We start from the raw sequence: 25,243 nt of genomic DNA, 5'->3' as shown, positions 1-25,243 counted from the left end.
GAGAGAGGCTCAGGATTAATCGAAGGAAATACTTTTTTTACAGAAAGTGGTAGATGCATGAACAGTCTCCTGGAAGAAGTGGTGGAGACAGAGACTGTGTCTGAATTCAGTAGGGTCCACCTTGGGGGTCAGCACCTAAGAAAAAGATCTGGGTGTCATTGTAGACATTACACTGAAACCTTCTACCCAATATGCAGCGTCGGCAAAAAAAAACCCAAAAACCCAAGATGCTAGGAATTATTAAAAAAGGGATGGTAAACAAGACTAAGAATGTTGTGATGTTTTTATATCTATCCATGGTACAACCACACCTTGAGTATTGCGTTCAATTCTGGTTGCCTTATCTCAAAATAGATATAGCAGAACTAGAAAACGTTCAAAGAAGAGCGACCAAGATGATAAAGCAGATGGAACTTCTCTTGTATGGGGAAAGACTAAAGAGGTTAGGGCTCTTCAGCTTGATAAAGAGACGGCTGAGGGGAAATATGATTGAAGTCTACAAAATCCTGAGTGGTGTAGAATGGGTACAAGTGGATCAATTTTTTACTCCATCAAAAATTACAAAGACTATGGAACACTCAATGACATTACAGGGAAATACTTTAAAAACCAATAGGAGTTATCTTGAGGATGGTGGAGATTTAGTGTTTGCTCTCTGTTTTCTTTACTTGCCACAATGGTGAAATGAAAGGGGAAGCCCCTTGTCTATTCCTCCGAGCACTCCTGTGATGGGTCTAATAGTCCCTTTTGTTCAGCGAGCAACAGATCCTTTAGAATCCAGTGCTGAAAGCCTGCTTGTGAGACACCAGGAGGCAGGAGCTACTGGTTTTTCTCCTCGGCCTGACATCTCATTAAGGCAAGATCTCAGAAACCCTCCTGTACAGCTTTCAACAACCAGCGCTGCCCCACCTAGCATTTCTTTTCCCAAAGAGGTATTGAATTTGCTGGTGATACAAGCAGAGCAGGGGTAGCTGAGAACTCCCTGCAAAGGTCAAGAACCGAAACTGTTCTGTAAAATCAGATATCTTTGACACTTGAGGCTAAGGAGGGTGTATTTGGATCAGAGATTTCTGAACCTCGTTAATATGCTGGTGGAATTTCCTCTTCAATGGTAACTGTTCCAATTTCTTCTTCTTTGATCAATTGCCCCTCTATAACTTTAGATATAATTTGGGAAGCCTTATCAGAGATAACAAAGGTATTAACACAAACTAATGCTCTTAATTAGAGTTCAAGTCTTGGAAGGAAAAGTTGAAAAGTCTGCTACAGACATTTTGCTTCTGTCTCCTAAAGTGGAAGATCTGAATAAGAAAGTTACCAGTAATCAGTCTGTGAATGAAACTTTAATTAAAGATAACTTGAACCTTACAGCTAAGGTAGAAAATTTGGAGAATATTTCTAGAGCTACAGATTTTAGTTTTTGAACTTTCCTAAACAAGTGATGGTTTCACCATGAGAAATGTTCAGTAAATATGTAATGGAAATACAGTGGTACCTCGGTTTACGAGTGCACCGGTTTGCGAGTGTTTTTCAAGACGAGCAAAACATTTGCAAAATCGGTGCCTCGAAAACCGAGCATGGCTCGATTTACGAGCGCCCCCCCCTGTGATCCATCACCCCCCCCCCCCGATCTGGCACCCACCCCCGACGTGATTGGGCACCCCCCCGCCACTTCTTACCCTCATCTGGGCACCCCGAAGATCGGCCTCCTCGTCTGCTGGGCCTTGAGCATGCTCAGATGCTCAAGGCCCAGCAGATGAGGAGGCCGATCTTCAGGGTGCCCAGATGAGGGTAAGAAGCGGCGGGGGGGTGCCCAATCGTGGCGGGGGGGAGCCAGATTGTGGCGGGGGGCGCTCGAACGTGTCAGAGGGGTGCCCGATCGTGGCGGGGGGGGGCCGGATCGCAGGGGGGGGCGGATCGCAGGGGGGGCCTTCGAGGGGAGCAATGCCGGTTCTCGGGGGGGGGGGGGGAAACGCATGAGCATTTTGGATTACGAGTATGCTCCTGGAACGGATTATGCTCGTAATCCAAGGTACCACTGTATTAGCGGTTGCTCTTGAACTTGTTCCACCTATTGTAAAGGCTTATTTATCTTTCTGCTTTTAAGAAACAAGAAGAACAGCCATGAGTGGAAGCTTTAGTTGAAATGGATTACTCTGGATGTTTCTAATATATTGGACTGTTCGGATCAAGGAAATGTAACATCAGCTACAATAGTGATAACTTTTGCTTTAATCTCTGACAAAGAGTGGATGTTGAGAATGTTCTTTCATCATCGTGATAAGTTTTTTGATTTAAAAATAAATGTGTTTCCTGACGTCTCAAGAGAGATGCAAAAAAAGAGAAAACAATTTGTTTTGTTAAAACCTGAAGTATTACAGTTAGGAGCACTGTATTTTTTTCAATTTCCTAGTAAATGTATTGTGAAGTAAAAAATCTGTACATAATATATTTTTTGATCCTTTACATTTAACCAATTTATTGGCGGCACAGAAATCTGTGAGTCCTGCTCCTCCTTTGTCTCCTGTGGTTGATGATACCATATGAGATTTAATTAGAAGGACTTCACTGACCTTTCATTATAATTCTTTCGATTATTGCCATTAAAATAATTTTTCTTATGTAATTTAATTTTCTGATCCATCCTCTCTCTATATATACTTGACTTTAGCTTAAACTCGTGGAGGGGCATAATCGAAAGGAACATCTAAGTCCATTTTCATCTAAGTTGCAAGTCGTCCAAAGTAAAAAAACAGCTTAGGACACATTTTTGAAAAATATGTCCAAATTTTTTTTCGTTTCGAAAATCGTCTAAGTATACCTAGACAAGCCCTGTTGGACGTGGGAGGGGTTTGCAAAGTGATAGACTGAACACCCAGACATGGCACCTAAATACTGGGGTACCTTACAGGGCACTGCTGTGAACTTCACACAAAGGATGCCATGTCTTCTTCCTCACTACAGCTCCCTTATAGGTCATGGTGAGCCGCCCAAACCACCTCCAGAATCCCCTAGACCCACTTATCTACCACCCTAATAGCCCTTATGGCTGCAGGAGCCACTTATATGCCAATAGAAAAGGGTTTTGGGGGTGTATAGGGGAGTGCACATGTTTCATTATCAATGCAGTGATTATAGGGGCTTATGGGCATGGGTCCTCCTCTCCATGGGTCCCTAACCCACCCCCAAGACGGCTTAAGACACCTCTGTGCAGCATGACTAGGCTTTCCTATGCCAGGCTGCCAGGTGATGATGTTCTGGAAGCACAATTTTCAGGTTCTGATTAATATTTTTATTGGGGGGGGGGGGTCGGTGATCACTGGGTTATGTGTTTGCAGTGCTTATCTGGTAACTTTAGGTGAGTTTTTGTGACCTAGACCATGTTTTAAATGGTCTAAGTCACAACGTCCAAGTTCCATCGATCCTATGTAGTATAACTTTAAGTTATACATGCAGTACGACTAAATCTAAGCCTGTCCATGTCCCGCCCAAATCTTGCCCTCGGCACTCCTCCTGACACGCCTCGTTTAGCTATGGTCATTCAGCGGCACTATGAAGGCCTAGGTCACTTATAAATACGGCCAAAACCCGGTTTTATTATTGGCACTTGGACATTTTTGACCAATGATCGTCCAAGTGCCAACTTAGGCCAGTTTTTGGACGTTTTTCTCTTTCAATTATGAGCCCCATAATGTTTCATTTACGCTTCTCCTCTTTTCAATCTTCTTCCCCACCATGAGTCTCATCCCTTCGTAATTCCCTTTTTGGAAGTTTAGCGCTGTGGCCGTCGTTCTGGACCTTGTTAAGAGATTAGAAGTCACTCTGCCTGCCATTTACAAGTGAGGGACATAATATAAAGCTCAGCTCTGTATAATTGGTGCCATTTGGGATTATAACCACAAGGATTGGAGTCTTACAAAATGGAGCTTGCAAGCTAAGTTGTTTTCTCTTATTTTTTTAAATTGTGGCAACAGAAGTTGTGAATTAATATAATATTTTTGAAACTGTATTTCTGGCTGTATTCCTTTAGGGTGTGGTAGGGGTAAAGTTTAGTATTTTGCTACATTGTTTTTTGTAGTACAGCCTTTTATCCTGTAGTGGAGTTTTTTACTGTGCTATTTTTCCCAATTTAAGGACGAAGCCAATGATAAGAACAGGTCTCTGTGGATTTAGAGCAGTTTTAGTGCTGCAAGTTGAAGACTGATGGTAAATGTGTGAGGTTTCTATTTTTTAATGGCTGGTATTCAATAACTGCCTTCCACACCAATTGGAAACTAGCAAACTTTTTGTATTTTTATCTTAGTATAGGGTTTGCTTCCCTTGTTTGTGGAAGGACTATCCAGATAACGTCATTTAAAATCACTGGATAGTCTGCGCCAGCAGCACTTATCCAGATAGCAAATATTACTACAGTCAAACCTCGGTTTACGAGTAACTTGGTTTGCAAGTGTTTTGCAAGACGAGCAAAACACTCGAACATTGACTCGATTTGCGAGCCCCCACCCGACCCGACCCAACCACGGAAACCAACAGTATTGCTCCCCCCGAGACCACCGGCGCTGCTCCCTCTCTTCACGATCGTCTACTCCCCATCTACTGACCAGCCCTGTCCTTACCCGTATGCCACTGGAGTTAGAAAGGGCCTGCCGCCAGTCTGCTGCTGAGCCTTGAGCATCTGTGCATGCTCAAGGCCTTCTGGATCTCATCCTCACCGAGATTCTCATGAGACTCGAGATCTCATGAGAATCTCGGAGAGGGTGAGATCCAGAAGGCCTGAGCATGCGCAGATGCTCAAGGCTCAGCAACAGACCGGCGGCAGGCACTTTCTATCACCGGCGGTGCAGGGGTAAGGACAGGGCCAGTCGGAGAGGGGGGGGAAGAGGCGATAGCAGCACCGGTGACCTCGGGTGGAGCATGGGAGTTGGATGCATCCGACAGGAGTGAGCCAGCACCTGAGAGTCCCAGCAGAGGGGGTAGTGGCATCCGGGGGGGGGGAGGGAAAGCGTCCGGGAGCAGCAGAGCCAACAGTGTCCAGTCGGGCTCTGTTGCGGCGGTTTGCTTACAGTCAGCACTACCCGCAGTGAGAGGCAGCGAACAGTAGCAGAGGAGGAGAACTGGAGGAGCCACATGGATAGGTCTGTGGCACAAGCAGTGGTGGAGGCATCCCTAATGGTAATTAAGTTTTTGGGGATGTGGAACGAATTGTTCAAGTTTACACTAACTCTTATGGGAAAAGTTGCTTTGATATACGAGTATTATACAATATAGGAAGTTCTTCTTCACTGAAAAGGTGGTTGATTGCTGGAATAGTCTTCCACTTCAGGTTATTGAGGCCAGCAGCGTGCCAGATTTTAAGGCCAAATGGGATAGACATGTGGGATCTATCCGCAAAGATAGATAGGGAGGTCATTGGGGTTGGGAGACTTGATGGGCCGTGGCCCTTATCTGCCGTCTATTTCTATGTTTCTATGTTTGGTTTACGAGCATGCTTCTGAAACGAATTATGCTCACAAACCAAGGTACCACTGTATTTGGATAAATGCTTTTAAATATCAGACCTCATATTTATCTCCTTGATCCTCCTTAGTATCACTGTCCTTGAATCTCCTCCAAGCCTCTCTTGTCTTTCTACCAGGCACTTCTGCAGCTTTACAGTTCATCTCTCTTCAAGCCTAATCCAAGAACAAATTTCTTTTTTCACAATTTACCTTCCTTAATTATGCTGCTTCTCTCTCTACATATCTTTCTTGATTGCTCAATGATGAAATGGTTTCACATACTGTGACCCACTTTTTAAAACAGAAAATAGAAGCTTTCTGACTTCCCTCCCCAGCCCCCCAAGTGTCAATACTTTTAGCTCCTGTTTAGCTCTACAAAATGATGGCAACTCAGCTCATTTTCAGAAAGAGGCAGACCTAAATCTATGGAAAACTGAATTTATTATGACTAAATTTATGTAGGAATTATACATTAGGATCATGTTAAACTATTAGATTTAATATAAAAAATTCAAAAAGCAAGAAATGCAAGCACATTATGGATGCACTAACCAGTTACGTCTCTTTCATTTGAAAGGAAGCTCTGGAAAGAGGACATAGGATGAAGATAAGAGGTAATAGGCTCAGGAGTAATCTAAGGAAATATTTTTTTACAGAAAGGGTGATAGATGCGTGGAACAGTCTCCCAGAAGAGGTGGTGGAGTCTGTGTCTGAATTCAAGAAAGCCTGTGATAGGCACATGGGATCTCTTACAGCAGTGTTCTTCAACCGCCGGTCTGTGGACCGGTGCCAGTCCGCAGAAATTTTCTGCCAGTCCGCAGGGCCGGCACATCCATCGGGCAGAAGACAGTGTTCTTCAGCTGCCGGTCCATGGTGCGATTAACGCAGCATCTGCGGGCCAGCTCTCTGAGTGCTGCAGAGCAAAAAGCCATGGGAAAAGGCTCCTAAGTGCGTCCTGCGCCTGAACTGGAAGCCTTCTCTCTGATGTCGCAAAGTCAGAGGGAAGGCTTCCAGATGAGGCGTGGGACATGCGCAAGGAGCCGCTGCCCACAGCTTTGTGCAATGCAGCACTCAAGGAGCCGGCCCGAAGACGCCGTGTTGATCGCACTATGGACCGGCCCAAAGATAACACCGGGGGGGGGGGGGGGCAGACCAGAAGGCAAGGCACAGCATGGAGGGAGAGAGACAACAACAGTAGGGGTAATGCTTTTTTTTTTTAATTTAGTGATTGATTTACATCTGCTGTCTGTTCAGGATGAAATGCATTTGTTTCTTTTCCTCTGGGGTTGTACTGCTTGCAAAGTCTTGCATCTTAGGGTTTGTATGTAAATATTAGTACTTTTAGTTTTTGGTCCTGCATTTGCATGGGGTTATCTGTTTTCTGGTAGGAATGAATGTTGAAAAGCATACAGTGTGCTTTGTGTATTTTAATTTTGTGGTTAACCATTATGTGTTGTTAATACAATTATATTGTGTGCGTGTACTGTATATATGAAAAATGGTGTTACAATTTGTACTATTATGGGGTCTGGGGCGGAGATTGAGTGGAGATGGGCACGACTTAGCCCAGTGTTCTTCAACTGCCGGTCCGCGGACCGGTGCCGGTCCACAAAATAATTATTTTATTTCCACCGGTCCAAAGATGTCAAAAGGTTGAAGAATACTTGCTTAGAGAGTGGAAGATATAATTCTTACTGCAGATGGGCACACTGGATGGGCCATTTGGCTTTTATCTGCCATTATGTTTCTATGTAATTCCCAAAAAAAACACCTAAATCCAAACTGTCCTAAGAAATTAGTGACAAAACATCTTGGTCTTAAGTGACAGTCTTTTTTTTATATGAGGGAAGATATTCTGGCAATAGGTGGTAATATCTGTGAAGGAACTTGCAGATGCTCCATCATATACCTCTTAAACATATCTTGTAGTGACACCTGAGAGTTTTTTTTAGAAAAATTAATATGGCGCAAGATCTAGAACCTTACAGAATTCTCCAGATTTTCACATTTCAAAACCAAAGTATTATTATATCTTGCTATGGTGGAATTCAAAGTATATATTCTACTGAACCATTGTTCCAACATCTGCACCCAAGAATTAATATTAATTAAGCTTGTTTCATGACTTTTCACAGTTGTTTCCAGCTTCTTAACTTGGGCTGCATTCTGCATTAGACACTATGACAGATTTTGATCCAAAGACACAACTGAAGAAAATAAGTCATAGAAAAATGAAGACAGATAAAGACCATATTGCCTATCTGTTCTGCCTTCCCATGCCATCTACTATCTCTTTCTGTCTCTTAGAGATCCTATGTCTGGCAATCTTCTTTCCCTTTCCTCCCCATCTTTCTTCCCACAGAGGTCTGGCATCTTCTACCTCTTTCCTCCCCATCTTTCTTCCCACAGAGGTCTGGCATGTTTTCAGCACTGCAGGCCTGCACACTTCAGGCTGTGTGCAATGTGAATGAAGGAAACACACTGCCTTCGTAAGCCCCGGAAGCTTTCCCTCTGCTACAACTTCCTGTCCCCGCATTAGGAAACAGTAGCAGAGGGAAAGCTTCCGGAGTTTAAGAAGGCAGTGTGTTTACTTTATTCATATTGCACACAGCCTGAAGTGTGCAGGACTGCAGCGCTGGAAACAAAAAGTGCTGGATCCCGGGGGGGGGGGGGGGGGGGGAAGGGAGGGAAAGGGTAAGAAGATGCCAGACCTCTGTGGAAAGAAAGATGGGGAGGAAAGAGGTAGAAGATGCCAGACTTCTGAGGGAAGAAAGGGAAAGAAGCCGCCGAAGGCAACATGTTTACATAGTGAAGGACTGCAGAGCTGGAAACAAAAAGTGGCAGATCATGATGGTGGGGGAGGGAGAATGATATTCAGCACAGGCTCTGCAGGCCACCCCAAAAGTCTCAGAGGACCACCATTGAAGACCACTGCTCTAGATCAACTTTATCTCAGAGGACCGCCATTGAAGACTACTCTAGACCAACTTTATCCTGATAATACCTTTTTGAAGGTACGGTTTCCAGAATTATACACAATATTCTAAATGAGGTCACTAGAGTTTTATTCAGGGTTATCATGACTAGTGACATAGAAGCTGGGAGGGGCGGATTGCCCTGGGCGCCATCTCGGTGGGGGCCCAACACCTCTCCACCCCCCATGCCATGTTCATTCCCTCCCTCCCCCACCCTCCTTGTACCTATTTAAATCTTCACCAGTGCAAACAAATTCTCTGGACTACTGCTCACGCTGGCCTGGCTCCCCTGCCGAATAAATGCAACACAGACAAGTTTGGGTTTGAAAATGTTTTTGTTTTTGTCCTTAATTCACGTATATATTAAAGCTTGAGCATGCTTCATTTATCTGTGAGCGGACTGCTGGGCATGATGGACCACTGGTCTGACCCAGCAGCGGCAACTCTTTTGTTCTTTTTCATTAGGGAACCAATGCAAATTTTCATGGTTCATGCCTATTTTCATGAGGCCTATAATGCACTCCAAGTGTCTGACCAATCTAATCTCAAACACCTCACTGTACACAAACAGCCTAATTGCCACTACTGGGGGTTAACATTCTCATAGTTGAAATCACATTCTCACAATTCACCAAATAACTATTTATCAGAGTCTCCATTCTGGCCTCTGAATTGATGAAATGGGCCCATACTAAATGCTTCATTCTGATTTTGTATAGTTGTCTATTCTATGCATTTACTATGGGCTTAAAAATAATCAATTTCAATATTTAGGCTCACATATTTTGTTTCAAAAATAATATAACATGGATTGGTAGAAGAGAATCCATAAAAAAATTATCTTTATGTAACACAAACATCAGCACTGAACAAACTAGAGAAGGTGTACTAATCATCTGTCAATTTGTCTTTCATTTACTGTAGATAAAATATCATTGTTTTAAAAACAGTCATGTCAAGGTCTCCATATTGCTGCCGCAGATACTGCAATCCTGAAGTCATTTCACAGTTAAGCAGAGGACATTCTGCTCAGCTCTGTTTTAACAATTATTTATCATTATCTTTTCAAGCTAAGGCTTGTCCATCACTCCATTTCAGCAGAATTTTTATTAACTCATAAAGGAAACAGTTCTAATAGACCATAAACTAACTACATGTCTTACTTTTTCTATTCTCACTGTTTTCTTCATTCTTGAATTCCTATGTCTTTTGTCTTAAGAATAAGAGACTAACCAATATAAAAAGCAAGAAAAAAAGGAAAATATGCTCATAAAAGAGAGATCATTTGAAGGAAGATCATTCCAAAGAAGAAGAAATCCTCTATAATAAAATCCTAAGCATGCATGCACACTTAGGATGGCGTTTTCCCTGACAGCCTGATGTGTCCCTCCATGCCAAATTCCATTTTCAAACACGGAGGCAGGGAACACGCCTGTGACTCGCCCCTCCAACCCTCACTCACCGCCAGACAATCTGCTGCCGTGGCTGCTGCTGCTTCTCTTCAAAGCAGCCTGCTGAATCTACTTCTCACCCTCCTCCCTCTCGCCTGCTCACCCGCCCGCCGTGTTTAACTTCATAGAAAAGCGCTGCGCCTTGCTGCCGCTGGCCTTGCCATATTCTCTCCACTGTGGCCCACCCTCTCTGACAACTTCCTGTTTCCACTAGGGCTGGCCGCATTGGACAGAAGACGCCAAGGCCAGCAACAGCGCGGCGCAGCGCTTTTCTATGAAGTTAAACACGGCGGGCGGATGAGCATGCAGGAGGGAGGAGGGGGGAGAAGTAGATGCCAGCAGGGATGCAAGCAAGAAGGGAGGAACATATGGGACTGGGGAAAGGGAGAGATATGGACAGAGGAAGTAAGAGAGGGAGAGATGGACATGAGGGAAGCGGGGGGAAGGGAGAAATGGATGTGGAAGAGGCAAGATGAGGAGAGGGAAAGAGATTTAGGGAGGGGACAGAAGGGGGAGGGAGAGATGAACAAAGGGAGTAAGAGAGGGAGAGATGGTCATTAAGTTTGTGCCGGTGGGCCAGAAGGGGTGCTGCTGGACAGGGTGAGCAGTGAAGAGGTACTGCTGGATATGGGGGGAGGTAACAAGAAGGGAGAAGGCCTACTCCTGGACAGGGTGACCAGGGAAGAGATGCTGCTGGATGGGGGGAGGTAACAGGAAGGAAGAAGGCCTACTGCTGTACAGGGGTAGCAGGGAAGAGTGCCTCTGGATGGGGGGAGGTAACAGGAAGGGAGAAAGCCTACTAGCGGACAGGGGGAGCAGGGAAGAGGTGCTGCTGGACGGGGAGGAGGTAAAAGGAAGGGAGAAGGCCTACTGCTGGACAGGGTGAGCAGGGAAGAGGTGCTGCTGGATGGGGGGAGGCAACAGGAAGGGAGAAGGTCTACTGCTGGACAGGGGGAGCAGGGAAGAGGTGCTGCTGGACAGGGGGGAGGTAAAACGAAGGGAGAAGGCCTACTGCTGGAGAGGGGGAGCAGGGAAGGGGTGCTGCTGGACAGGGGAGATGTAAAACGAAGGGAGAAGGGGTGCTGCTGGACAGGGGGAGCAGGGAAGGGGTGCTGCTGGACACGGGGGAGATAAAAGAAAGGGAGAAGGGCTACTGCTGGACAGGGGGAGCAGGCAAGGGGTGGTGGTGGACAGCCAAGGAAAGAGAGAGACAGAAAGAAAGACAAACAGACAGAAAGCGGCCAAGAAGAGAGAGAGAAGTAAAGACAGACACACACATCTATTCTAGCAGCCGTTAATGTAACGGGCTTAAAGACTAGTATTAAAATAAAAGAATGAGACGGAAAGTTGGAAATCTAGAGAATAATGTAAGCTATTTTACTCTCTGGATAATACATTTTCCCAAATTACTGTTTACTACATCTACATTATGGGGTCCTTTTACTAAGGCGCACTAATGCGTCTTAGCGCGCACGCTAAAAATTAGTGTACGCTAAATGCTAATGCGTGCTAACATGTCCATTATATCTTATGGATGCATTAGCATTTAGCACGCACTAAGATGCACTAGCGCACCTTAGTAAAAGGACCCCTATATGAAGGAAGTATTGCAGGTTCCTAAGGATTCCTTTCCTCCAATATTGCATATTTATTATTTTATCAAACACACTCCATAAAGGAATACAACAAAAAAGTATAAACTCAAAAATAATATAAGTTGTTTAATTGTGGCCACTGAGAAGCACCCCACTTCAAACCCGGTCTCAGAAAAAAACTGAAGAGGGAGAAAAAAAAGCCTCCAATTAATGTAGCAGGCATTTATATATGGAGCATACAGAGGGAGCATTACACGTTTGTATAATGCTATTATTCAAACTATAACTTTACCTTCAAGATATAAGTTAGCTTGGGAGGAGATATTTGGAAAAACCTATGAACAAAATATTTTGAATAAGCATTTAGGTTCTTTATTATGTATATCTATCTCTAATAATATAGTAGCAAATGGATACAAAATGTTATATCAATGGTACTATTCTCCAGTACGCTTAAAAGCTATGTTTGGTAAAGGTACAGATCTGTGTTGGAGGAAGTGTGGATCTCAAAGTTCCTTTATTCATATTTGGTGGAACTGTCCCAAGGTACAAATATATTGGGAACAAATGAGCTTTATATCTCAGGTGATGGACTTTCAGGGGTATAAAACTAAAGAATGTAGTTTTTTTAAATATGGTTACATTAGATATATTAAACCATCATAGTTATGACATCAGCGCATATGGTATTAGCTTCATACTGGAAAAAAATAGATATACCACCTATCAAGATAGTACAATCCAAGCTAAAGTTTATATATAATATGTCTAAATTAACTGTGATGAGAAGGAACCAGATAACTACATTTCAAAAAATATGGTCTAAATATAAAATGTGGGAAGAATCTGTCTTGGAATAGATTGTAATGCTTTGAATCTATAAAAGATATGTCATTTTCTGGGCTTTGGGGGGGGGGAGAGATTTAGAGAGATGGTTGGGGAGTCCATAAGGGAGGGATTAGTTTTTGTAAAGATTTAGATAACTATATTAGGAAAGAATGTGGCTATTGTTATTATTATAATAATGTATATGTTTATTGTGAAGTTGGATTTTAAAATTTTTGTATTCTGAAACAGTTTAACATATTTATCAATGATCTAGAGATGAGAATAACTAGGGAGATAACTAAATTTGCTGATGACACAAAGTTGTTCAAAGTTGTTAAATTGCAAGAGGATTTCAGTAGGTGAGGCTTTGGCCTCCAGTGACCACAACATGGTGTGGTTTCACTCAGGAAGGGAGTTACTAGGTCAAATACATCGACAAAGGTACTTAACTTTAAGGGAGCTAACTTCCAGAACATGGGAGATTTTGTCTATGAGGCGCTGATTTCTGCGGAGTACCATTGGGGTTTGTTGTTTTGTGACGGAGAAATAACAGACCCCAATGGTTCTCCGCAGAGATCTTGGAACTGGTAAAGCAGAAGAAAAGAGTATTTGATCCTACAAATAATCACAACGACCGGAAGCTAAAGAAGCCTATCTGGTGAAATCTAGGACTGTTAAGACAGCAGTCAGGAATGTCAAACTCCGGATGGAAGAAAATATAATTAGGCATGTTAAAAAAGGGGATAAATCCTTTTTCAGGTATGTTAGCGACAGAAAAAAGAACACAGACGGGATTGTACGCCTAAGGAAGCCTGATGGTAACTATGTAGACTCAGACTCGGACAAAGCCGAACTACTCGATGGATACTTCTGCTCGGTCTTCACCTGTAAGTCATCGGGATCCGGACCACAGCTGCAAACAAGGGAGTGCTCGGAGGACCCGTTCCGGGATTTTGAATTTACCGCGAGCAATGTATACCATGAGCTCTCGAGGCTAAAGGTGAACAAAGCCATGGGGCCAGATAATCTACACCCCAGAGTACTTCGGGAACTGAAAGATGTCCTGGCAGAACCGTTAACTGCGCTTTTCAATCTTTCCCTAAGTAAGGGAAAAGTCCTCTTGGACTGGAAAACTTGTAACGTCATTTCGCTCCACAAAAAGGGATGCAGGTCAGAGGCTGAAAATTACATCAATAGTGTGTAAACTTATGGAAACGTTGATTAAAAACAAATTGGATACGATTCTGGATGACGAGAGGCTGAGAGATCCCCACCAGCATGGATTCACAAAGGGAAGGTCTTGTCAATCCAATCTGATAAGCATCTTTGACTGGGTAACGAAACAACTGGACAAGGGAGAGTCCCTGGACATCGTGTATTTGGACTTCAGTAAGGCTTTTGACAGTGTCCCACACCGTAGGTTATTGAATAAGATGAAAATGATGGGACCAGGAGAAACATTGACGGTATGGGTTAGAAACTGGCTCAGTGGTAGACTTCAGAGGGTGGTTGTAAATGGTACCCCCTCAGATATGTCAGAAGTGACCAGTGGAGTGCCGCAGGGCTCGATCTTGGGTCCGATACTATTTAATATCTTTGTACGAGACCTGCCTCAGGGACATCGAGGAAAAATTACACTATTCGCCGATGACGCTAAGCTATGCAACGTGGTTGACAGTGCAACCGTGCTCGACACTACGAGGCAGGACCTACTTTTACTGGAACAATGGTCTAATGCTTGGCAACTGAGTTTCAATGCCAAAAAGTGTAAGGTTATGCACCTTGGTAGCGGTAACCCCAGCAGAACATATACCCTGAATGGTGAAACCTTAACAAGAACTGTCGTGGAACAAGACCTGGGTGTAATCATTAGCTAAGATATGAAGACTGCCACTCAAGTGGAGAAAGCTTCAGCCAAAGCTAGACAAATGCTGGGTTGCATCCGAAGAAATTTTGTCAGCCGAAAGCCTAAAGTCATAATGCCGTTGTACAGGTTCATGGTGAGACCTGATATGGAGTACTGTGTTCAGTTTTGGAGGCCGCATTATCAGATGGATGTGAAGAGGATGGAGTCAGTTCAGCGTATGACCACTAAGATGGTCTCAGGACTCAAGGATCTCCCATTTGAAGAACGTCTAAGCAGGCTATAGTTATATTCTCTCGAAGAACGCAGAGAGAGGGAAGACATGATAGAGACATTCAAATATCTTACAGGCCGTACCAAGGTGGAGGAAGATATCCTTTTTCTTACAGGTCAAGAGGGCATCCGCTCAAACTCTGGGAGATTTCATGGTAACATCAGGAAGTACTTCTTCACCGAAAGGGTGGTCAATCGTTGGAATGGCCTTCCACGTCAGGTAGTTGAGGCCAGCAATGTGCCCGACTTCAAGAAACGATGGGATAAACATGTGGGTTCACTTAGGGGAACTGCTTAGAGGGAATGTTCTTTTAAGGGGAGGGATATTTTGAGTGGGCAGACGTGTTGGGTGGACGGCCCTTTTCTGCCGTCATACTCTATGTTTCTATGATTGTGAAAAATTGCAAGAGGACCTTGGGAGACAGGGCATTAAAATGGCAGGTGATGTTTAATATGAGCAAGTACAAAGTGATGCATGTGGGACACAGGAACCCGAACGATAGATACGTGATGCTGGGTTCTATGTTAGGAGTCACTGCCCTGAAAAAGGATCTAGGTGTCATTGTTAAGGATAAATTGAAACCCTCTGCTCAATGTGCAGAGGTGGCTAAGAAAGTAAATAGAATGTTAGGAATTATCAGGAAAAGAATGGAAAATAAAGAAGAAATTGTTATAATGCCCTTGTATCACTCTATGGTATGGCCGCAACTTGACTACCATGTGCAGTTCTGGTTGCCGTTTTCTCAAAAAAGATATAGCGAAATTAGAAAAGGTACATAGAAGGGCAAGAAAAATGATAAAAGGGATGGGACAACTTCCCTATAAGGAAAAGTTAAAGTGGCTAGGGCTCTTCAGCTTGGAGAAGAGATGGCTCAAGGGTGATATGATAGAGGTCTATAAAATAATGAGTGGAGTGGAAAGGGTAGCTGTGAATCGCTTGTCCACTTTTTCCAAAAATACTAGGACTAGGGGGCATGTGATGAAGCTACTACGTAGTTGGGGGCAAGGTGAAACATTACAGCTATATTGCACCTTTTTATGCAAGATTTCCAGCCACTTATATATATTGCAAAATAGAAGGCTGCTCTGGGGCAGAGATTTGAAGTATATTTCAGAGGCTTTTGCGGGTATCTGTGTCTAGTACCAAGGTGAAAAATGGTTATAAAATGCTCTATCAATATCACTACACTCCAGAGCATCTGAAGAGAATGTACAAAATAGGGTCTGATCTATGTTGACATACCTGTGGAGAGAGACGTTCTTATCAACACATTTAGTGAGAATGCCCCAAGGAACATGTCTACTGGGACATGATATGATCAGTGACATTAATAGAGATGACAGGCTGACCACTGAGAAAATGAGTTCATGGACAAGTCTGATCTTCGTTTGGAGTGTTACCTCCTTGTCTTTTAATACTTTGTCAAGAGTCTTCATTGAAGAGTGACCAAGTGCTATTCTGAGGAGTATTTCCTCCCTGCTAGTTGCTTCTTTGTTTACAAAAGAGGACCCAACAATGACCTATAAAGTGGCAATACAAAGGAGTCGTGAGGATGAGATGTCAATAATTCAGCCACGGGTGTAAAGTTCAAAGTTCACTTTATTGATAGTAGTACTGTGAGGACTTGAAGACTCACAACTCCTTTGTTGTGCCTTGATTGTCTCGTTGTTGAGACCTCCTTGGGCTCCCTTTTTGCTGTGAAGCGGTAATGCCATCTCCTTTTGCCTACTGGTTATGCTTCTTCCTACATATCCAAGCACTCCTCTGGCCTGGCCAGCACTTTGTTACTCTTTTTCATTACCCTGATGATGGTCATAGTAGATGATTTAAGGGCTCTCAATCCCCACAGTATCTGCTCACTTGTATTTCAGGTATGACTGCAGCTTTATTTTATTTACCCAAGGAAAGGTTGTGTAAAAATATTAAATACAAGAAGAAAATCTACTCACTGTATATAGATGAAAGTTTTACAGGAGCATATACTAGAAAACTACACGCTGATGTAAAAATTCTGTTTACCTGTCCTCACTAAAGCGGCGGCCAATGAAGACTTTACATTTGTCTTGGGGGAGGCAAGCAGCTAAGAGAGGCACTGTCCGCAGCACACGACTTTCCTTTAAGAAAGAAAAGGTTTGCATCTTATGATCTTTTAAAACTACAAAATCCAAAAACGCACAATGCCATTCATTGAAAAGTGTCCACAGTTATACACAAACTTATTTCTACAATTTAATGAACAAAAAATCACTTTCTCTGCATTGTCCCATGGATCTATTCTATATGCTCTTTGTGTTATTTTCTTCTGACATTCATTATACAAAAAATTTCAGGATTCTATTATTATCTATCCAGTTTTCATAAGGACACTGAGTGAACACTGCACCACAAATATTAACAGTTAAAACTAAAGAAAATCTTAAATTACAAAGTGGAGGAAAGTGCAATTTTCAAACTGTCCACACTGGGACAAAGTTTGCAGGTTTGGTTTTTATCTGCAAACTTTGCATCAGTTCCCAAAATGAAAATATTTTTGCTCTGAAACTTAAGGCCTCTTCTATTAAACTGCGCCAGCAGTTTCAAGCGCAGGGAGCCACGCTGAATGGCCCGCACTGCTCCCGACGCTCATAGGAACTCAATGAGCGTCAGGAGCAGCACAGGCTATTCAGCACGGCTCTCTGTGCTCTCTCTGCGCTAAAAAAAGCTAGCGCGGTTTCGTAGAAGAGGGGGATAATGTTGATACTTTCCGCCTGCCAGCATTTATACCTACTTGTCTTTTCTCATAGGTACTTTTTCACACAGAAAATAATATGCATTGCATTTTCAAATCTACCAACACATCTTATTTTTCTCCTATAATCTAAGCACTCCTCCTGGAACTACCCTCCTTTCAGTGCAACTAGAAGTGTATGCATTGAACAGCCAAACATATATTTTTAGTTGCACTGAGGAAGGGCAGTATTTAAAAAGGTAATTTGCATATGATCAGTTGAACAGTTTGAGAAGGCAAAAGCCTTGATGCAATAAGCTAAGCATTACAATGCTGCACTAATCTTCAGCACCCAGTGGGCTCCTTTTACTAAGGTGCGCTAGTGTTTTTAGCACACGCAGGATTTTAGGGCACGCTAAACCCACTCTATGCTTCTAGAACTAACGCCAGCTCAATGCTGGCGTTAAGGTCTAGCGTTTGCGGCAATTTAGCGCACGCTATTCCGCGCATTAAGGCCTTAACACACCTTTGTAAAAGGAGCCCAGTGTTCTGATGCACATGCCAAAAAGTCCTCATTGCTGTGCACTTATCTGTTAAAATAATACTCTTCTATTAATTTATTATCAAAAGTCTTCAGCTGCCTCTGTTCCACTGTCTCAATATTTTAACAAGTGTCACTCAAAAGCTCCTTGAAGCTCTCTACAGCAGTTGTCTTCATTGCAAGGCCTGCAAGTCAATGGCAATCTGCAGAGACCTTCTGTGTGGCTCGCGCTGCAGTTCAGGGTTCCCTCTAAGCTGCTGCTCAGCTGTGCACCAGTCACTGATCGCTGTTCACAAAGGAGAGCTCTGCACATCCACCAATCAGGGAGACCAAGCTGGAGCTTGATGGCCAATCAGGAGCACTTCTACAAGGAAGCGCTCCTGATTGGCCATTCAAGCTCTAACTCTTTCTAAACTAAACTAAAGTAAACTAAATCTTAGGTTTGCATACCGCATCATCTCCACATTCGTAGAGCTCGGCACGGTTTACAGGAGATGGGATGGAAAGGAACTACAATGAAAGGTAGAGGTTTGCAGGAGATGGGATAGAAAGGAACTACAATGAAGGGTTAGAGGTCCAAGTATGAAGAGTTTTTAGAGGGCTTAGAATGCCAGAGATGGAGTAAGTATCAGATTTTGGAGAATAGCCAGGTCTTCAGATGTTTGCGGAAAAGTTGGAGAGAGCTCAGGTTCCGAAGAGGGGAGGAAAGGTTGTTCCAGAGCTCGGTGATTCTGAAGGGAAGGGAGGTCCCTAGTTTTCCTTTATGGGAAATGCCTCTTAATGAGGGGAAGGATAGTTTTAATTTTTGGGTGGATCTGGTGGTATTAGGGTTTGAGGAGTTCCAAGAAAGAGGGATACATGGAGGGAGGATTCCATGTAGGATTTTGAAAGCTAGACAAGCGCATTTGAAGTGGACCCTTTCGATTATCGGTAGCCAGTGAAGCTTGGACAGAAGTGGAGAGACATGGTCAAATTTATTTTTTGCGAAAATCAGCTTGGCCGCAGCATTCTGGATCCGCTGGAGTCTATGAAAGTTTTTCTTAGTTAGGCTTAAGTAGAGTTGCAATAATCCAATCTGGAAAGAATGATGGATTGGACAAGGACAGTAAAGTGATTTTGATGGAAACAGGATCTAACTTTCCTCAGCATGCGAAGGCTGAAAAAGCATTTTTTTTTTAACCAGGGAATTGAGGTGGTCGTTGAAGGACAGTGTAGAATCAATAATGACGCCCAGAACATTGCTTGAGAACTCAAGCTAAAGAGTGGAGCCAGAGGGCAGAGAGATGGAGGAGGGTAGTTGGTCTAGTTTTGGACCAAGCCAAAGGAGTCTTGTTTTGGACTCATTTAGTTTCATTTGAACAATGCGGGCCCAGGATTGAAGGCTCATTATACAGGAGGCTCTGTTCTCTGAAAGGCTGATGAGGTTCGAATCAGTCTCAAGGAGGACGAGGATGTCTTTCTCCCATATTGGTGGATGTAAGAGCTCTCTCAGTAGTAAGCCTTGGCTGAGACCTCCCCCCCTCAAGAATCCCGTCGGCTTAAGCCTGCCACCATTCACTATGGCTGTGCAGAAGATACAGTACAGGAGAAACTGGGTGGCATAACTCTGCAGCTCCGGAGCTGGTAAACTACCTTAGCACAGCAGGTACCTACCACCATTAAAATATATAACTTTTTTTAAAAGAAATTCTGCTGTGGGAGGGAGGGGGGATGGGGAGCGGTCCGCCCCAGTTGCTGCACATAAGAGGGTGTGATGCTCTGATGACTCCTCCGAGGTCAGGAACTTCTTCCGGCAGCAGTAGCTAGCTGCTCTTGTCAGCTTTGAGCCTTGTCAGCTGGGTCCTGGCAAAGAGGAAGGCCCAAAGCAGACAAGAGCTGCGAGTTGTAAACGCTGCGCTGCTGACTGGGGATTGTGACAAAGACAGGGAGGGAGGGGAACGGAGGGGGAGAGAATTGCTGACTGAGGAGAGGGAAGGACAAGGAAGACCAGGGAAGGGAGAGGAGAGGAAGGAAAGGAGATTCCAGACCATGGAGGAGGAAGGAGAGGGGACAGGAAGAAGAGAGGGAAAGGAAAGAGAGGAGATGCCAGAGAATGGAGGGAAGGGAAAGAGACAGATATATCAAACCAAGAAGGAAGGAGGGAAGGAAAGGAGCATGGAGGGGGGGAGGGAGAAATGGAGGGAGAGGAATGAGATGCCTGAAGGGAGAGAAGGGAAGGAAACAGATGCCTGACCAAGGGGGAAAGAAGGAGAGAGATGCCAGAGCATGGAGGGGGAGATGGAATGAAGGGAAGCAGAGGAGAGAGAAGGCAGGGCATGAGGGAAGAGAAAGGAAGGAGAAAGATGCCAGACCATGGGGTGGGTTGGGAAGGAAGGAAAGGAGAAGAGAGAGATGTCAGACCAGGAAAGGGAAGGAGGAGAGAGAGATAGGGGAGAGAGGGAAAAGAAGGACAGGGAGATGCCAGACCTCAAAGGGGAAGAGGGAAGGAGGGGAGAGTAATGTGGGAAGGTGAAGAGAAAGATGTCAGACCGCCAGAAGGAGAGAGAGAGGGAGGAGATGCTGCATAGGGATGGGGAGGAAATGGTGCATCAGAATGGGAGAGGTGGAGAAGGGAAGAGATGGAAAACTGCTGGGAATAAGGAAGAAGAAAGAGGGAAGATGGTATACATGGATGGAAGGGAGAGGAGGGGAAGGGAGAGGAGGGGAAGGGGAAGAGCAGAGAGGGGAAGAGATGGTGCACGTGGATAGATGCGAAGGGAAGATATGGAATACTAGATAGAATTGAGAAGAAAACAGAAAACTTGAAGAAAGTTGAATGTTAAAAGTTTATGCCAAAGATGGATGTAGGCAGAAAATGATGGAGAGAAACACAGCAATTGGATAAGAAGGCCCTGGAAACAGTTAAGAGCACAGACAGAAGGAAGTGCAGCCAGAGACTGGGAAAAATGATTAGAAAAATAAAATAACCAGACAACAAAATAATGATTTTATTTTAAATTTAGTGATTGAAATATGTCAGTTTTGGGAATTTACATCTGCTGTCTATATTTTGCACTGTTCAGGAAGAAATGCATTTCTTTCTGTTTCTCTGGTGTTTTACTGCACGCAGAGCCTGGCATCTTAGGGTTTCATCTGTGTATATTAGGATCTTTACTTTGTGGTCCTTTATTTGCATAGAGTTTATCAGTGTTCTGCATGTGTAATCAAGGTCAGGTATTCTGGTAGGAATGAATGTCGAGAAGCGTTATTGATGCCATGGCCCAAAGTAGGAACATATTTATCGGATCTCCTTCACCCTTTTTGGACCCAAAACAGCCCTCGCTTAAAAATTAGCGACCACTGCTCTATAGTATCCAATTATTAGGGGTCAATAGCGGGGGTATAAATAATAAATAATTAAGATATCCCAGCATAAAATATTAACACCTCACTTTATGTTTATAAAGCATAAGACCTCGGCAGCGACTTGTGTCTATGACCCAGAAATATCGAAGAGACAAATTAATTTAATCATGTACTTTTCAATGGGTATAACTAATGGGCAGACTGGATGGACCATTCAGGTCTTTATCTGCCGTCATTTACTATGTTACTATGAATTATATCACTCCATGATTTACAGAAATCATCATCGGTCTTTTGTTAAATAATTGCTTCTTAATAAACATATATAGACTCTTAAAAAAATTATAGAATCTCAATAAGTAATAACTATAAAGTATCAATATAGCTTTACTTAGCTTTTAAAGTACATGATATTCACTTTTAAAGTATAAATATTGAGATCTTTAAGTCTGTTCCGGTACACCTTATGACAAAGATCACCGACCATTTTAGTAGCTTTCCTCTGGATCAACTATCCTGTTCATATATTTTTGAAGGTGCAGTGTCCAGCATTATATAAAATATTCTAAATAAGATCTCACCAGAGTCTCATACTGGAACATCAATACCTCCTGTTTCCTACTGGCTATTCCTCTCACTATGCACCCAAGCATCCTTCTAGCTTTCACCATCACCTTTTTCAATCTGTTTGATCCACCTTAAGATCACCACATACTATCGTACCCAAGTCACACTCCTCTTTGGAAAACAAAGTTATGGAAAATTGCATGCAGACCTTAGGAAATTAGAAGACAGGGCATCCAAATGATAGATGAAATTTAAAGTGGAACATGCAAAGTGATGCACATTGGAAAGAATAACCAAAATCATAGTTACCAGATACTAGGGTCTACCTTGGGGTTTAGTGACAAAGAAAAAGGAGACTTCGATGTAATTTTAAATTTTCCCCTCCCTCAGTGCCTATCGTACCTGCTCTGTCCATATTTTTGACTTTGTCTGGTTTTTATGCTTCCCTATTTATTTATTTATATTTTTTTTATTTCTATTATTGCATTTTTTAAACTCTAATTTTAGGAATTGTAAACCATCCAGATGTTTGTTTGATGGTCGGTATATCAAATTGTAAAGAAACTTGGAAACTTGGAATAAACTAACACTATCCTCTGAAAATCATTCAGGGTCTGCCATATCTCCAGCCCTATTTACATTTGTCTTCTGCGGTCCTGCTCCTGGTGCTACAGCTGTGAACACAGAACACAAATATTTGTTAAGCAATTCAGCCTTATCTTTATCAGTTTCTACATATTCCTTACCTTCTCCTTTGAATCTCACAACTCAACTTCTGCATTTCCTCTTATCACTAATATATTTTTTTTTAAATGTCCTGTCCCCTCATTTGCAAACAAACAAAACGAGGCAAATGAGATGTCGTAAATCAACCCAACATTAAAAAGACATAAAAGTCTATGGTTGACCAGTCTTTCTGATAAAGTCACAAGTCTGTAATTGAGGATCTATCTTTATAAGAAAGGTCTTCTAAAATGTCCCAAGAAGACCTTTCTGATACAGATAGGTCCTCAATTACAGACTTGTGACTTTCTCAGAAAGACTGGTCAACCATAGACTTTTATGTCTTTTTAAGATTTGTATTAATAAAGTAACTGTTGTGTTGATTTACGACATCTCGTTTACCTCGTTTTGTTTGTTTGCATTTGTGTATTTTGAGGCAAATTTCTTCTTTCTTCTCCTGCTTTGCCTGTCCCCTCATTTACCATGGCTAATTATTCTTCCATTTGCATCTTTGCTTTACTGATTATTTTCCAGGTTCTCTTAACTTTTCCAGATATTTTTGCCTGTTTTCCTCTTTATGCAATCTTTTATAATTTATGAAAGCTATCCTCTTTTTCATCATCTTTTCAGCTACTACTTTTAAGAACCACAGCGGCCTTCTTTTCCTCTTTTACTTACTTTCCTAACAAAATTGTTTGCTGCCCTTACAATTGCTCCTTTCAGTTTTGTCTGCTGTTTTCCTACTTCTTCCAGATGATCCCATCCAGATAACAATTCCTTGGTGTAATCTTTTTGAAGTCTAGAAACTTCACTTTCAAATGAACCCTCTCTACACCTACCTTAATATTAAACCACACTATCCAGCAATCACTGGATGCCAGATGATCACTCACTGTGACATCAGAAACACTTTTCCCGTTTATAAGCACTAAATCCATTATGGCCCCATCCTGCGTGGGTTCCATTACCAACTGCTGGAACAGTTCTCCCTGTAGAGAATCCAGGATCTCCCTGCTTCTAGAAGACCCTGCAATAGGGATACCACAATCAATATCTGACATATTAAAATCACCGATAAGTAGTACTTCCCCTTTTAAAGCTATATTTTAATGTCTCTTCAATTAAATCTCTGTCCAGTTCTTCTGTCTGTGAAGGAGGTCTATATATCACACCAATGTAAATACATTTTCCATTTCCTCTTTCCAGATTGACCCACCATGCCTCTTCCTCCCATGCTTCATCCGAGGAATGTCTAAGGCAGTGTCTCTCAAACTTTCTTGAGCCAGAGCTCACTAAAGGTAGTAGCCACAGCTTGAGGCACCCAGAAATGTGCGGATGTTGCCATAATCACATCAAACTCCATTACCTTCCGAAAAAAAATTGGTAGCGAACTATTCTGGACCAAATTCCTAAACCTAATTTCCACCATTCCTAGCCCTCCAAACCCTGAATCCAACTGGCACAACTGGATCACCCTCTCTGAGACCACCTACCACTCTGTCGCACCACTATCCACTAAAACTGTCTCCTACTCCTGCAAGGCCCTTGGTACCTCCCATATCACAGAGAACTGAAACAGATATGTCGAATATTGGAACGCAAATGGAAAAAATCTAAATCCCCCACTGACAGACAGTCCTGGAGGGTTAATATTAAGTCTTACAATACCGAACTAAAAAAAGCAAGGAAGAACTACTACGGTAACAAAATCTCCAGATCCAACAACCAAAGTAATACATTGTTTAATATCTGGTGCTCCATATCCTCTAAACATGAATCCACCACACTCCCCTCCTCTCCATCTGCCAACGATCTAGCAAAATTCTTCAATGAGAAAGTCACTACCTTACGATGCTCGTTCCCACCAGCACCCTCTTACAACTCTCTGGTATCTACCGACTCCAATCCGACTCTAACCATCGCCAACCATATTCCAGTCGACAGATCCTGGACCACCTTCAAGCTCGTATCCGATTCCCAGGTCGCTAAACTCTGCCTCAAGTTGAAATCCTGCAACTGTACCTTGGACCCTTTCCCCTCCTACCTATACGAGAAAATTCCCACACAAGCCATCTCATCTCTCACCAAACTTATAAATTCTGCCCAACTTTCAGGTCTATTTTCTGCAGAAATGGGACACATTGCCTTATCCCCACTTCTGAAAAAAGCGGATCTAGACCAATAGCAAATATTCCTCTCCTGACCAAGATGCTGGAGTCTATCATATCCACCCAACTCTCATCCTATCTTGAGAGATTCTCCATTCTCCTACCCTACCAACACGGCTTCAGACCCAACTTTAGCACCGAATCCCTCATTAATCTCAAAGGTCCAACAACTTCACTCTTTCAACAAGTTCGCTGTTCTTCTTCAATTCGACCTTTCTGCGGCTTTCGATATTGTCCATCATGATATACTAATTATTCAACTTTCTGAAATTGGCATAAACTCAACAGATTGGTTCTCAAAATTCTTACGTTCCCGCTCCTACTTCGTTAACATGAATGGCTCCTCATCCCTTCCTTGGAAACCGATTTGTGGAGTTCCCCAGGGTTCACCTCTATCTCCGATTCTTTTCAATGTTTATATGTCCTCCCTGAAACTCCTCCAACTATCCCCCTTGGAAACACTTTACACTTACGCCGATGACATCCTTGTCCTCCTCAAGACCGACTCTAACCTCACCAATCTCTCTGAGAACATCTCTTCATGTATATCAAACCTCCAATCCTGGGCCCTCATCGTACAAATGAAACTAAACGAGACCAAAACAAAACTACTATGGCTCGGCCCAAAATTAGATCAGCTACCCACCCTCATCCCACTTTTCTCTGGAACCACTTTGCAGCTTGAACACTCAAGCAAAGTTCTGGGC

At 43.0% G+C, this 25,243-nt stretch overlaps 1 protein-coding gene across 1 annotated transcript in view; it reads right to left on the bottom strand.

Moving 5' to 3' along the window:
• Positions 1-25,243, bottom strand: part of DTWD2 (DTW domain containing 2) — a 182,712-nt gene that overhangs the window by 90,734 nt on the left and 66,735 nt on the right. The window contains exon 3 of the mRNA XM_033929040.1: positions 16,505-16,599. Coding sequence (XP_033784931.1) covers positions 16,505-16,599 — 95 coding nt within the window. The remainder of the gene's footprint in view (positions 1-16,504; positions 16,600-25,243) is intronic.

Source organism: Geotrypetes seraphini, chromosome 1, assembly GCF_902459505.1.
Source record: "Geotrypetes seraphini chromosome 1, aGeoSer1.1, whole genome shotgun sequence".
NCBI lineage: Eukaryota > Metazoa > Chordata > Amphibia > Gymnophiona > Dermophiidae > Geotrypetes > Geotrypetes seraphini.
This window is presented reverse-complemented; position numbering and strand designations above follow the sequence as displayed.